Source organism: Brachyistius frenatus, unplaced genomic scaffold, assembly GCF_029030835.1.
Source record: "Brachyistius frenatus isolate BFR_SWC_R1_liver_20210118 unplaced genomic scaffold, ASM2903083v1 Contig_148, whole genome shotgun sequence".
Taxonomy (NCBI): domain Eukaryota; kingdom Metazoa; phylum Chordata; class Actinopteri; family Embiotocidae; genus Brachyistius; species Brachyistius frenatus.
In genome coordinates this window covers 731,008-744,520 of record NW_027210747.1, presented here as the reverse complement: position 1 = coordinate 744,520, position 13,513 = coordinate 731,008, and the positions used below count along the sequence as shown (strand labels likewise).

Genomic DNA, 13,513 nt, shown 5'->3' with positions numbered 1-13,513 from the left:
CCATTTCCTGTCTCGTTCTCCTATCTCACTTTATACTTTTACAACAAAATATAAAAATAGTATGTTTATTTCATGATAAACATGATTGTAACGATAACCCGGAATGCAGAAATGATGTTTTACCTCATTAGGACTGGGCTTCGACTGTCTCATGAGGATTACTGGTCCAAATAATGTCAGTGTTTTACCAGAATGTCTAATGCGTTTACCAGAATGTATACATACACACATAAATATCCATCTTGCATAAAGGAGTGTGTAAAAAAATTAAAGGGGCAGCAGATAAAACACCAGTAATAACATGCAACATCATGTTTTAATGAGATTAACATTGCTTTAAAACATGTCCAAATAAGCTGTTACACACTCAGACTGGGCTGCAAAACCTGTTGTAGAAATCCTTGAAACAAACATTTATAGCCCACAGCAAAGAGTCTGTTTCGAGTTGCCTAAATCGATTTAACCAGAATTAGAACCCAGCACAAACAAAACCACAATGTTTCAGCGCACAAAATCGAGACGTCCTGACGACGTCAGAGCTCTGCAGAAGATAAAGGAAAAACACAGACACAGAAAAAAAAAAACCTGAGTAGTTGAGCAACAGTAGCCCTCTAGGTACAGGCAGTTTCATTACGATTAGCATGAAAGCATTCACTTAAAAAGATGAAGCCATGTGGGAATTTGGCTCTATCTGATTGTTTAGTTTTTTATGTCACAGATCGTATCACAGATGTTTTCTCACGAGCTCCAGGAGGTAATAATAGAGAAATAGAAGGCGACATCAGAGTGCTTTCATCACAAGGTGTTCAGTGGAACAGGCCCTTACAGATCTCACAGTGAGTCAGTGATGGATTCAGAAACCTCTTGAAAGGCTGTAAAACCACCAACGCAGTCATCATGTTGCAACGAGATGGATGTTGGGCTACTAATTTTGTAAACAATAATTTTTGGTGGAGCAGGTTTGTAACAGATTTAACATAATCTGAACCTGCAACCGACTTAATTTACCACAGCATCATGGGAAGTTTCAAAGGGCAATATGTCGAGCTCTGGGTTTACAACTTGAGGAGCTCTTGTGCTCTCAAATGGAAAAAAACGATCACTGGAGCTTCGACAGTTTCACTCCACAGTAGGATTAGTAGGTGTATTACTCTGTCCTCAGTTCTCAGTCCTTCCTCTGCCCCGAGGGCGAGGTGTTCCACTTTTCATCAAAGTGTGTTCCTGATCAGGGTTTAAACAGATGGCTACAGTGTGACTCATCACTAGTCATCAGAGGAGTCACTACAAAGCCCTTATGTTGATGATAATTTTTTCAAGTTTTTTCAAGTAAAAGTAAAAATACATCACACAGTCGTTCAATTATTAAATTAAAAGTGCAGATTTGATCTCTCTGGCTAGAATATTTTTGTATTGCATGTTACTGTTGTAGCTGCTGCAGGTGAAGCTAGTTTTATATCCAGAGACAGCAGATAAATGTGAGGGGTAGTCAAATGAGTAGAGGAAAGAAGAAAAAACAAAGCTCTGACCTGCAAATCTGTTCTTGAGTAGAGGAAAGAAGAAAAAACAAAGCTCTGACCTGCAAATCTGTTCTTAGTTTTTGGTCTTTTTCTCTTTTAGATGAGATATTGGATCATTTGAACCTTTATTGAAATGAAACCATGTAAAAAGGTTAGAGGAAAAACAAATCCCTATTTAGTGGAGCTGTTAGACTCAGAGACATCTGAAATGTGTCCCCAATTACACACAGATTTTTAAGATGTCAGAAGCCAAAATGTTGGAAATCACTAGTTTAATGGTAGATAGTGTTTTAAAAGCCTGTTTTATCTATTGTTTCAATATATTTAAATATTGTACAATATTTCCCTCTGAAATATAGTGCAATGGAAGTTTAACTTAGCATCAAATGGTAAGACTCGATAAGAAACAAGTACTTCAGAATTGTCCTAAAGTACAGTACTGGAGTAAATGTACTTGGTTATTTCCACCACCCATGTTTTGACATGATGTCCCTCCTCATAATGATTAGTTTTCCACTTGACCTGATTTGGCCGTGTCTCACTTTACTGGTTTCCCATAAACACACATAAACCCATAATTGGCAATAATTACTCACTGTAACTCTTATTGGAGCGGATTTATAATTACAGCTATCTCATCAACGGGTGAAACATAAATCTGAGGTGAGGCTTTCCTGCTGACGTGTCGTCATCCTCCTGCTCTATAAAACATTTTAATGAGCTCCTATCTCTTACACTATCTTGTATGTTATCACCCACACACATCCGAAGAACAGTCAAGGCACAACGGAAGGAAAGCTCATTAAAATCCACGCCACGTCAATGCATAAACTCGACATTAAGTTGAATTATTTTTCATGGAAGAAAACTTGTCACAGCTGGATATCAACACGCGGAAAAGCAGCTTCATACCGCTCATATTGCTGTTGACAAGTGGCTGAAAACACTCGCTTGTGCAGGTCTTCACCTGCAGCAGCTCCTTTGTGTGAATAATCGCCGCAGTTTCTTGTGCGTAAAAGTGCCAACCCTCCTGAGGCACACATTTGGCACCATAGTTCACCCACGCAGCTGCAAACCTGAGGTGAACACAGGTCGACCTCTTGCGTTGAGTTGTCCGTACTACTACTACTACTACTCCGAATACTGCATTCACGCCTACTCATACTTTCAATACTCACCAGAACTTCTACATTTTTTCTCAGTCATTCGCAATCCCACTATTTTAACGTCACACGAACCCCTCAAACAATCATTCTGTCACAATTAGTAGCACGTTTTCCTTTCTGTGTTTGTTGCAAGTGGCCCTAAGATGTATGTCCATCGACTGCTCTTGAAATGTAAATCCTCCCTGCAGCTAGGTCACCTGGATGCGGGCAGAAGCACCTGCTGAAGGTGGAAGCGCCACTTAACGCAGCACTTTTTATGTTAATGACCCGTCCAAGCACGTCCCACCCCCGCCTGCTTTTACAGTGCAACACCATGCATCGAAGCAGCACTGACAGACATCCAGGTCACTCGTACTCCTGCTAGTTTTTTCATCGGGGTCACTGTCGATATGACCTGGACACTTGTGGTCCTCGGTGGGGTGTGCGTCCTTCTTCTGGGTGCTGAGGGCAGAAGCCGCGGGAGGGGGACGGTGACTTTCCGCCGGAGTCAGCAGGATGAGAGCCAGGAGCGAGAGCGAGAGCGCGCACGCCCCAGGAGGGATACCAGCGGCTCCTCGGGCATCTCCAGCCCTTCTCACGGTCCCCCCTTCACGCCATGTCGGCTGCCCCTCACCCCGGCCCAGCACGAGGTGCTGGATGACAACACACACGAGGTGAGGTGGATTCGAGTTATGGGACATTGTTCTGAAGCTGGAAAAGGTTTGGTGAATATGAAGGTCCATCGAACGATTAATCTGATATTTTATGAAACGTGAAAAAAACAAAAACAATTTCCCAACAAACTTCACGTGTCTGAGGATAGAAATTTATATTTTTCTTAAGTTGATAGTTGAGTTTTTGCTTCTTTTTTTTTCAGGCTTTTCAAGATTCCTTAAGCATGTTTTAGGAGAAATAGTCTCTAATGGTGACACCAAAACTGACATTTCGAGTGATGATCTAGTTATCACTGAATATATTTTCTCATCATGTTTATCAGACCATAACACCCATTTAGTAAACATTGTTATTTGACCATGGCAGGAAGTGGAGATTGCATGAATAAGTTTGGTTTAGTTAGTTAGTTTTTTTGTTATTCTAGACGTACTATGGTCACATGTGTGAGCCCTTCTCCTCTCGCTTCCTCCTAGACAGGGTTTAATGGCGATGATGGCTCCTATGTGATCCTCACATGGGTGGGCGATGGTACAGGAGTGAGTATCTCTAGTCCTCCCTCTAGAGGCACAGTCATGCAAATATTCAGACTCTGTACTACAGTACTATGTCGTTTCATAACTTCCAGCTCAAACTGAAATGATAACTCAAATGCTACGTTTCCAAGGTGATCCTGGTGCTGTCAACAATCAGCGCTCCTCTCGAATCTTTCCTAGAAGGAGGCTCCTCGCGACTTTACCGAAGGTGAGTTAGCGTCAGATCAGCACATCCATCCCACTCTGTCCTCTCAGAACGTAACTATCCTCCCTCTGTTATTAGTACGGATTATGGCAAGTCCTTCCACGACATCTCCCACCGCATCAACCACACTTTCATCAGGGAGGAGTTTGGAGTCAGCGTTGGACCAGGGAGCTCTGTAAGTTATCAGCTACTATCAGGGCTCTTGGTGCCCCGTATTTCAGTTATTCAGAGTTTCAGTTGGTGAAGTGTGTTGCACATTTGGTTGAGGAGTGCGTGATGTTGCCTCACAAAAAGTGTGAAGATATCTCCCATCTTAATATGGCTTCCAATGAACTCGAGCCACATCTAAGCTTTCAAACCACCATTGTCCTCACAATGTTGTGGTTGTTCAAAAATACTTTCAAAGAAATGTGTCGGCATGTTGACACTTCAACACCAAAACCAGCAGAATATAAAAGTCCAGCAAGAGTTAAGCAGCACTGGAATATCAAGGTCTTCAGTGTTTTATATTTAAGATGATAAATTCAGCATAGAATGAAAAGAGTGGCAGATAAGTTTTCCTCTTTGTCTCATATCATTAGCTTTTTCTTCATAATTTATTCTCGCTCAGGGAGTTTTTAGGTGCAAACATTATAAATAAGACTAGTAATAGAAAAAAATTTAAGACATTTTCTATGATATGCATCAAATTTTAACCCAAAATTTCTGCAGTAATTTTCGAAAAGATTTTTAGTAAAGCTAAAATCTGCAGCAGGAAAGAATTGGATTTTGGTATTCGTGTGCTGTTTATGTACTTGAATTCAACATCCTGTCATCAGCCGTAACAACTTTCCATCTCATGTCTGTTTTCATTTCACTTTGACCGACAGGTGATACTGACAGCAGACACAGCGGTGGTCGACCATCCAGGTGGGATTATCTTCACCTCCACGGATGCCGGTGCGACCTTCCAGTTTACCCAGCTGCCCTTTCACCTGGCTCAGCCAATCACGTACCACTTTCTCAACCCCGACTACCTCGTGGCCGTCAGCATTGACGTGAGTCTGCTAATTTAAAAAAAATTCCCCTCGGGGATTAATAAAGTAACTACCTAACCTAGCCTAACCTAATTATCGTCTCCTACGTTTCTCGTTGATTTCGTGGTCTGCTTTGCTTGATACTCTTTGTTGACCCACAGTCCTACATGTGCGCACACATCCAGAAACACACCTTAAACTAAAGATAAACATTCCTGTTTTCTGATTCTCAGGGCGGTCTCTGGCTCTCTCTGGACTTTGGTGCCAAGTGGACAAAAGTTTATGATGGCGTGCATTCTTTCTCATGGTGAGGATAAACAGGAAACGGAGTTGCTCACCATATGGCACAAATGTAACAGTATTGGAAAACACATCACGGCACTCAAATACACAGTATGATATGCAGTATATTCCGTTGTTGAGAAAAGAAAGCAATCTTTGAAAACAGTTCATATTAATTCTGTTGTAACATTTTTTTGGTGCTTATGAAATGTTTGTAAGTTCCTGTTCCTCTTTCCATTAGGGGGGCCGGCATCAATTTGTTCTTCAGTTGCAGTCGAGTAGACACAGGTAAAAAAAAAAAAACAACTATAAAATACTCAATTTAAAAGTAACAAAAAGTTTTTACAGTGTTACCCAGACACCATTAAAATACATTGAAAAGGTCTAAATATAATCTATACATGTGGTTATATTTTGTCAGTTGCTGTGATCCAGACGTCTCACACTGTTTGCTTTTTAAATATCAGAGACAATTTGTAATTCTGAAATATATTAGATTGAAATGTTGTTCAATTGTCTGGTTGAATGTTTTTACTTCGTGTGAAGCAGCGTCCACTTTGTGATGCGAGTTACATTTCAGTAAAAAAGTAGCTTCAAAGTCTAATCTTTCATCTTTATGGTTTGGCTAGAATTTAGTTTAGAGCTTTATTGTCTGATAAGTGGAAATTCTTTTTATGACAAAGCGGCTATAAAAACTACAAAACTCTATAAAACAACAGAAGAAATTGAGACACTGAACACACAATGTGAATTAAGTTATAAACAATACAAATTTACAAGTAAGAATATTGTCATAAAACCTGTAACTATGACCAGAATAGAGGATTTTATCGTCTCTAAACTACTTTTGGTAGCAGATTTACTAAAATGGGTTGCTTCCACTGCCCACGTTCACAATGTTATCCAGTTCATTTCTATATTGCTCATTTCCATACCAACACATAGGTCAGAAGGCCAAGACAGAGACAGCTCTGTGTAAAATCTCCATGAGCTTTGCCTTAGTTTGCACAGCAAAGCTTGATTTCTCAAAAGCAATCTCAGAATAAGTACCAAGATTTCCAAAAGTAGCACTTTGTCAGACAGAATATTGAAGTAAGTCAAGGTTTCTGCTCAATACATATAGATGAGCAAAATGTATTGTCCAATAGTGAATTAAGATATGATCAAGACAAGTTCAGATTTCTATCAAGGCGATTTTTCTCACCAATCATAGTTGAGACAGACGAGAGAGGAGATTTAGTGCTGAAGAGGACGAAGGATCTGGGGAAGACCTTCACCACCATCCATGAGGACATCTACAGCTTTGGCTACATCGGAGCTTTTCTCTTCTTCTCTGTGATGGAAGATCCGGTACGATGCTCTTCACACACACACACACACACACACACACACACACACACACACACACACACACACACACACACACACACACACACACACACACACACACACACACACACACACACACACACACACACACACACACACACACACACACACACACACACACAGCAGCAGCAGCAGCATAGAAATGTCTCAATATCTGCTACTTTAGATCATATTTAGTAATCACAGCCTACATCCCCTTCTGCTCATTAATGAATAAGTATGATATCTATGTAGTGAGACACTGTTTTGCTCCCAGAGATCCCCTCGGGTCATGTACTTCTCATCAGACCAAGGAGAGACCTTCAGTCGAGCTCTGCTTCCCTCGGCATCCACTGAGCAGGTGAGGACATTTTTTTTGGCTCGTTTGTGTTGGTTACTATAGCAACAATAAGCCTTTAAATTGCAGTAAATCTAATATTAAAGTCTGTTACACCCGAGAATGGGGCTGAGTATTAAACTGGTGGTTTAAAATGTGTCGGTAGCAGCAGGCCATCAATTTATAATTTGTTTACTGATCACTTAGATGCACACTTACAAAACCAAACTTTTTGTTCAGTTGTTTGGGTTTTGACAGTATTTAAATGTGTTTGGCTTCTTTTGGATCCAGACTAAGTGACACACTTACAGGTCAATCCAAGAGCCTTTACATGATTTTTTTATCCACGCACGTTTCCTCTGCGTTTAATACTGTTAACATCTTGTTTAAACATCCTCTCAGACTGCAGCCTGGATATGTCCAAGTAAATGTAACTGACCTCAGAGAGTCAAGGTCAATTATTTTATGTCTGACAGTCTTGTTATTAACACAGGTGGTCCATATAGGGTTGCATTGTATTAATGATTCTATTTTCTCAGTATCAAAATTTTTTATATCCAAACGACACGGCCTCAGTGGCACACATTACCAATACAGAGTCACTGACTGTGCTACAGAACTCACAAAGTGCTTTAATGAATGACATTTGCCTTGAAGGCAAGAAAAAACACTCATCAAGCACCCGATTAAAGTTGATTACAGTCAATGGGCAGGAAGTAGAGCACGTTAGTTACCTCAAACACCTAGAGACCATTTTACACCATCATTCTCCTCCTCGGATCAAGTGGGCTGCATTATTTAAAAAAAGCACCAAAAAACAAAATTCTGGATTTTAACGGAAGCATTTTGAGTTGCAACCCCAATTGAATGTATTTTTCTTTTCTAGGTAGGTAGGTAGCTAGGTATTTACTTTATTAATCCCCGAGGGGAATTTTTTTTTCTATGATATCTCATTTGTTTCTACTTGGTGGATGTTTTTTTTTCTTACTTATTTTCGTGGCAACTGCTTCCATCACATGCAAAATCAAAAGACTAGTTCTTCCTTTGATAAAGCTGAATCGGGTAATGCGGTGGGAAACTTGCAGATTCCCACAGTTAGTGCCTCAGTTGCTTAGAAACACATGTTTTCAGTGATTACGACATCACAGATGTTAGTGCATTTGAACTAAAAACATCAGTGGCAACATTTCCTTTTTCAACAGCGACTGACCACCCACCTTTTCTGGTGAAACACCCACCCACACACTTTGTTGACAGCACAAACACACACTCTCTCTCACGACGATTAGACAGGGCTTCTTGCAAAGATTAAATTACTCATCAAAATATTATTTTTTTAAAACTGCAATTCCATATTTTCTCACCCACATGTGCTCTCTCCCTCCCTCCATGTGTGTGTGTGTGTGTGTGTGTGTGTGTTTGTGTTTGCAGTTTTACTCCATTCTGGACGGGGATGAGGATATGCTCTTCATGCACGTGGATAACCCGGGAGGTATCAGACAAACACAACACAACACACACACACACACGCACACACACACACACACACACACACACACACACACACACACACACAGGCACAGTTAATCTTTTTGTCCATATTATCCACACCTACAAAAACTCAACAACACACCTGACACACATTCGCAAATACACAACATGACAGAATTTATACTGCCCGCAGCCTCTTTTTGTTGTAATGGAAAATTTGGACGTTATAGGCCCGACCGGTTCCACAAGTTCTCGGCGCTGCTGACAAATCACTTCATCATACTTAGTGTGTATTTATGCATTTAGTTCCGGGTTTGTTCTCGACTTCTCTTTCTCTCCCATGCTCTCGTTCATTCCCCCTCTATCTCCGTTTTCTCTCATATTATTATTATTATTATTATTATTATTATTATTATTATCATATAAGTTATTTTTCCTCTGGCAGCTTCTCCACTTAGCGCTGTATGAGTTGGATGATGGGACTTTTGTGCTGCAGAGATAAATAGGGGAGATATGGGGTAAAAGGGCTTTATCTTTTGTTGGCTGGCTGAAGGGAGGGAGATTTAGGTTACACTGCAAAAGCTGACAAACATATATTGGGATCAGGGTGTAACATAAGTACAAGTACACACACACACACACACACACACACACACACACACACACACACACACACACACACACACACACACACACACACACACACACACACACACACACACACACACACACTCAAACCCTCAACGACGTCCAATCCCTCCCTCAACTGGGCTTCATGCTTCTTGTACTCCACTGCTCACTCTTTCCATTCCTTTACTTCATTCAGATCACAATATGGAAAAATACAATTTAAAAAGATCTTTTCCTTTCTCTCCCTTCATGCCTGTAGCTAACACGTGCGTGAGCTTCACACAGATAAAATATGAACGGTTTGTGCTGCTGTGGCATCTCCTGTTCCCACGTGCTGAGAACAGGAGATCCTAAATTTCCAACAATGCAACCGGTTTATGTCTTTCAGTAAACTAATTGCTTCAAACTGAACACCTCCAGTTTTAAAGGACCTCTGTCAAACATTCTGTTGTGTACTCCGCTGAGACAAGCCAGATTATATCAAAAACAAAATGTAACCCCATTAGAGGCCATTAAAGGAGTTATAAAGTGTCTTGCTGTTGTGAGAGGCTGAAATGCTCCTTTGTTTCTTCCTCCTTCATCCCAGACACCTTCTTTGGCACCATGTACACCTCAGACGACCGCGGGATCTTGTTCTCCAAATCCCTGGAGCGCCACTTGTTTGATGGGCAGAGGAAGAGCGACTTCACCAACATTACTTCACTGAGAGGAGTCTACCTCACTAATAAACTGGATGTTGGTACGCTGCTCCATATGTGTTGCTCAGCTTTTTATCCATCTGTAGTCATACATCCACTCTGCAGACCTGGAAGTTTTTGGTTAAATCTTAAAGGATTTTTGTGGTTCATTATAAATTGGGTTTTATTTTTGTAAAGCGTGACTCCACAAAATGTAGTAATATCTACTTCAGAATGGGAGTTGTAAAGACTGTTGTTTTCTTCTCATTTTCATTTGAATATCTTCAAAGGTCTTAAAATCTTAAAATATGTACATAAAAATATGTATTTTCATCTTGATATAAAACGGAATTGTAACCCGAACCCTTTGTTTTGTTGCAGATGGGCGTATCAGATCTGTCATTTCCTTTAACAGAGGAGGTTCGTGGAGACAACTTAACAAACCTGAAAATGTGGATTGTGGAGACCAAGTCAAAAGCGTATGTTACATACAGAATTTTTTTTTTTTTTTTATCACTTTTAGTCCTTTGAGTCAATTTTTACATATACTGTATGTGTTTTTTTTCTCCACCAGTGCAACCTGCATATTCACGGAGAACACAGCCGCATTAACAGAGTAGTACCCATGGTGGCTCTGTCTGAGCCCACTGCTATTGGTCTGGTTATCGCCCACGGTAATTAAACAGCAATTTACCCATATTAATTTTCAATACAAGAATAAATAATGTTAAAGTTTATCTATACTGTACACACCTCTGTTATTAAGTTACCTAAATCTAGTGTCATGATAAATAAAGATGTATTTTCTCTCCATCAGGTGCTGTTGGTGATTCTCTGTCATCATCGCAGCACCCAGATGTGTTTGTCTCCTCAAACGGGGGTTATAACTGGAGGGGCACACTGAGGGGTCCTCACCACTACAGTATACTCAACTCTGGGGGTCTCATTGTTGCTGTGGAGGCCCGGCGGGAAGGACAAGTCAAAACTATCAAGTATTGGAGACATCTCTTTTACCTTATGCACAATTAAACATTGGAATATTTGGCAGTGAAAAGTGATATCAACATAACATGTTTGCTCCTGTTTCTCGTGAACAGGTTCTCCACAGACGAGGGCCAGTGCTGGAAGTCGTATAACTTCACCGAGCAGCCCTTCTTCTTCGCGGGCCTGTCGTCTGAGCCCGGCACTAAGGCCATGAACGTCAGCGTGTGGGGCTTCCGGCCCGAGGAGGACGGTCAGCCCATGTGGGTGGCCGTCACCATCGATTTCCAGAGCCTCATTACCAGAGAGTGTAAGCCCAGATACTATAATGACTGCCTTCCACATTAAATGTACTGTATACTCCTCCCCAGACTGGATGTTGCCCCCTGGTGGTAGGTACGTCAAGGTTTCTCCAGTGAGTGGGAGCATGACAGCAGTTTCCTGTTGCAGAAACTCTTGAAACTTCAGACATGAGACTTTCCATAACCTGAGAACATGTGACACTGTTCTTCTTCTTTTTTTTTTTTTTTTTTTTTTCATTTCTCTTACATTTTTCAACCCATCAGGTTTTGAGAACAAGACAGCTGACTAAACACAGTTCCACTGTGTCAAATCACTCTCCATTTTGCTGTTTCCTCTTCTGTTTGTATTTCGGTTCTTGATTTCTCTCTGATCTTCTTTCATTTTTAAAAGAGGCCCTGAAATGTTTTTCTTACTATGTGATCCTACATGAAGACACACTATTAATTTAAAGGTTGAAGCAGTTTTTCTTCTTCTCTTAAATCTTTTTTTAGTGGTTTAAAGGGGTTGTGAAATACTTTTTAAAGCCAAGTTATCCAGAACTTTAATATTTTCTCTGTGCTGTTTTGCTTTGTTGTATGGGAGTTACTGTTCTGTGTTTGCAGCAGTAATCTGCTGTGTGGTGACAACACATTTACTTGGTCAATTCAATTGACAACACCGCTATCATTGCCGGAAACTGCTTAAATAAAAATTCTATTTAATTTTGTGAAATTAATCTTCTTTATTCTTAATTAAACCATTTTCTTTCATCTAACCTGCCACGTTTGAAATTATTTTCGGTGGCAGTTACATAGTGATTCGTTGTCATTGAATTCATCAGGTCATGACCAGGACTACGAAGAGTGGTTGGCTCATTCTATAGAAGAGGACTCGGAGAGAAACGGCTGCGTCCTGGGTGTCAAGGAGACTTACAGGAGGTTAAAGAAGCAGTCTGTGTGCAGAAATGGCCGAGGCTTCGTGGTGAGCAAGAAGCAAAGCCCCTGCTTGTGCACCAGAGAAGATTACTTATGGTAATGGCACTGTAAAGATACTCAGAAAGCTTAAATTCAGAACGAAGCATCGCTGCAAAGAGAAAATGTTCATGTTCTGGTCTTGTTTTAAAACTACTCTCTTTCCTTGACAACAGTGACTACGGTTACTATCGTCATGTGAACACCTCAGAGTGCGTGAGGCAACCCAGTGCTTCCAATAAAACCTTGGAGGCCTGTCTGAACGGAGAGGAGGACGAGCTTCTGACAGCAGGGTAATGATCACTCCCTTTTTTTTTAAACTAAAGAAGCCTTCGTACGCTCGCACACGCCTGACTGTACTCTTGGCATGTTTGAAGGTACCGCAGGGTCCCGAGTGACAGGTGTGAGGGGGGATTCAGTCCTCTGCTCGCAGTGCAGACAGTCAGTCCCTGTGGTGTCAAACCAAACCCTTCCCCGCCTGCCAATTCCACATCTTCAGTCACATACTTCGACACACCGGTCAGTGGGTTTGCCGTTCTACTCCGTGCTTGCTCTTCAGTTCTTCATGTTCGGTTTCTTGGAATAACACATCTGTTGCATGTATTTTCCAGCGAGAAAGGCTGGTGTTGACCCTGGTGTGCGCGGGAGCGGGACTCATCGTCCTGGTAGCTGTCATCTCGGCAGTCCTCGCTGCCAGGAGAGTGGTTTATAGAGACAGGTGAGTTAGACACACGCCTCTGCTGCACGTACACCTTCGTGAACCCGGGAGGTGCTGACTATCGTGGCTTCCCGTTGCCCTCTGCAGGGCACCGGTGTATCGTTTCTCCAACCTGCGGATCCAGGATGATGATAACTGCATCACAGTCGATCATGAAAGTGGCACCAGCAGTAATGGCACGGCTTGCCAGCAGGAGTCAGACGATGTAAGACTTATTTAAAAAGATCTTATAAAGTCTTCTCTGGTGTGATTTTCTCACATTTACTAAAGTTTTTGTGTTCTCATTTTGCCAGGATCTTATTGAATGACACATGACACGTTTTTATGAATATGATGGATATTCATGATGGAGACCGGCTGATGAAAAAGACTGCCAGCTACAATTTGTTGGACTTGTCCTTGATGTTCTTTCTTCTTTTTTTTTTTTTAATGGGAGCACCCCTCGTGCCAGGTTTTGTGGTTTTGAATGACAAGTATGAAATTGTTAAATGTCTTAATTTATTGAGCTCACTTCATTTTATTGTTTTACTTTGCTTTCTGTTTGATTTGTACAGTATTTTATTTGTTTGATTTTACTTTGTTTTGCACCACCTTCTGTTAGATGTGAAAAGAAACCCAAAACAATCCTGAAAATGTGCATTTGGGACAAAACTAAATTATTAATTTTATTGTGTGTCCATTCTGC

At 41.0% G+C, this 13,513-nt stretch overlaps 1 protein-coding gene across 1 annotated transcript; it reads left to right on the top strand.

Moving 5' to 3' along the window:
• The first annotated feature begins 3,072 nt into the window (after window positions 1–3,072).
• On the top strand, window positions 3,073–13,274 carry LOC138631085 (sortilin). Its single transcript, XM_069715821.1, has 21 exons — window positions 3,073–3,336; window positions 3,811–3,873; window positions 4,002–4,078; window positions 4,154–4,250; window positions 4,945–5,112; window positions 5,325–5,398; window positions 5,615–5,661; window positions 6,587–6,723; window positions 7,019–7,102; window positions 8,510–8,570; window positions 9,786–9,938; window positions 10,258–10,355; window positions 10,451–10,550; window positions 10,694–10,868; window positions 10,974–11,167; window positions 11,981–12,170; window positions 12,287–12,403; window positions 12,488–12,629; window positions 12,722–12,828; window positions 12,916–13,033; window positions 13,122–13,274. Exons 1-21 carry the CDS (start codon window positions 3,073–3,075, stop codon window positions 13,134–13,136), a joined length of 2,481 nt encoding a protein of 826 aa, XP_069571922.1. The 3' UTR covers window positions 13,137–13,274.
• The last annotated feature ends 239 nt before the right edge of the window (window positions 13,275–13,513 follow it).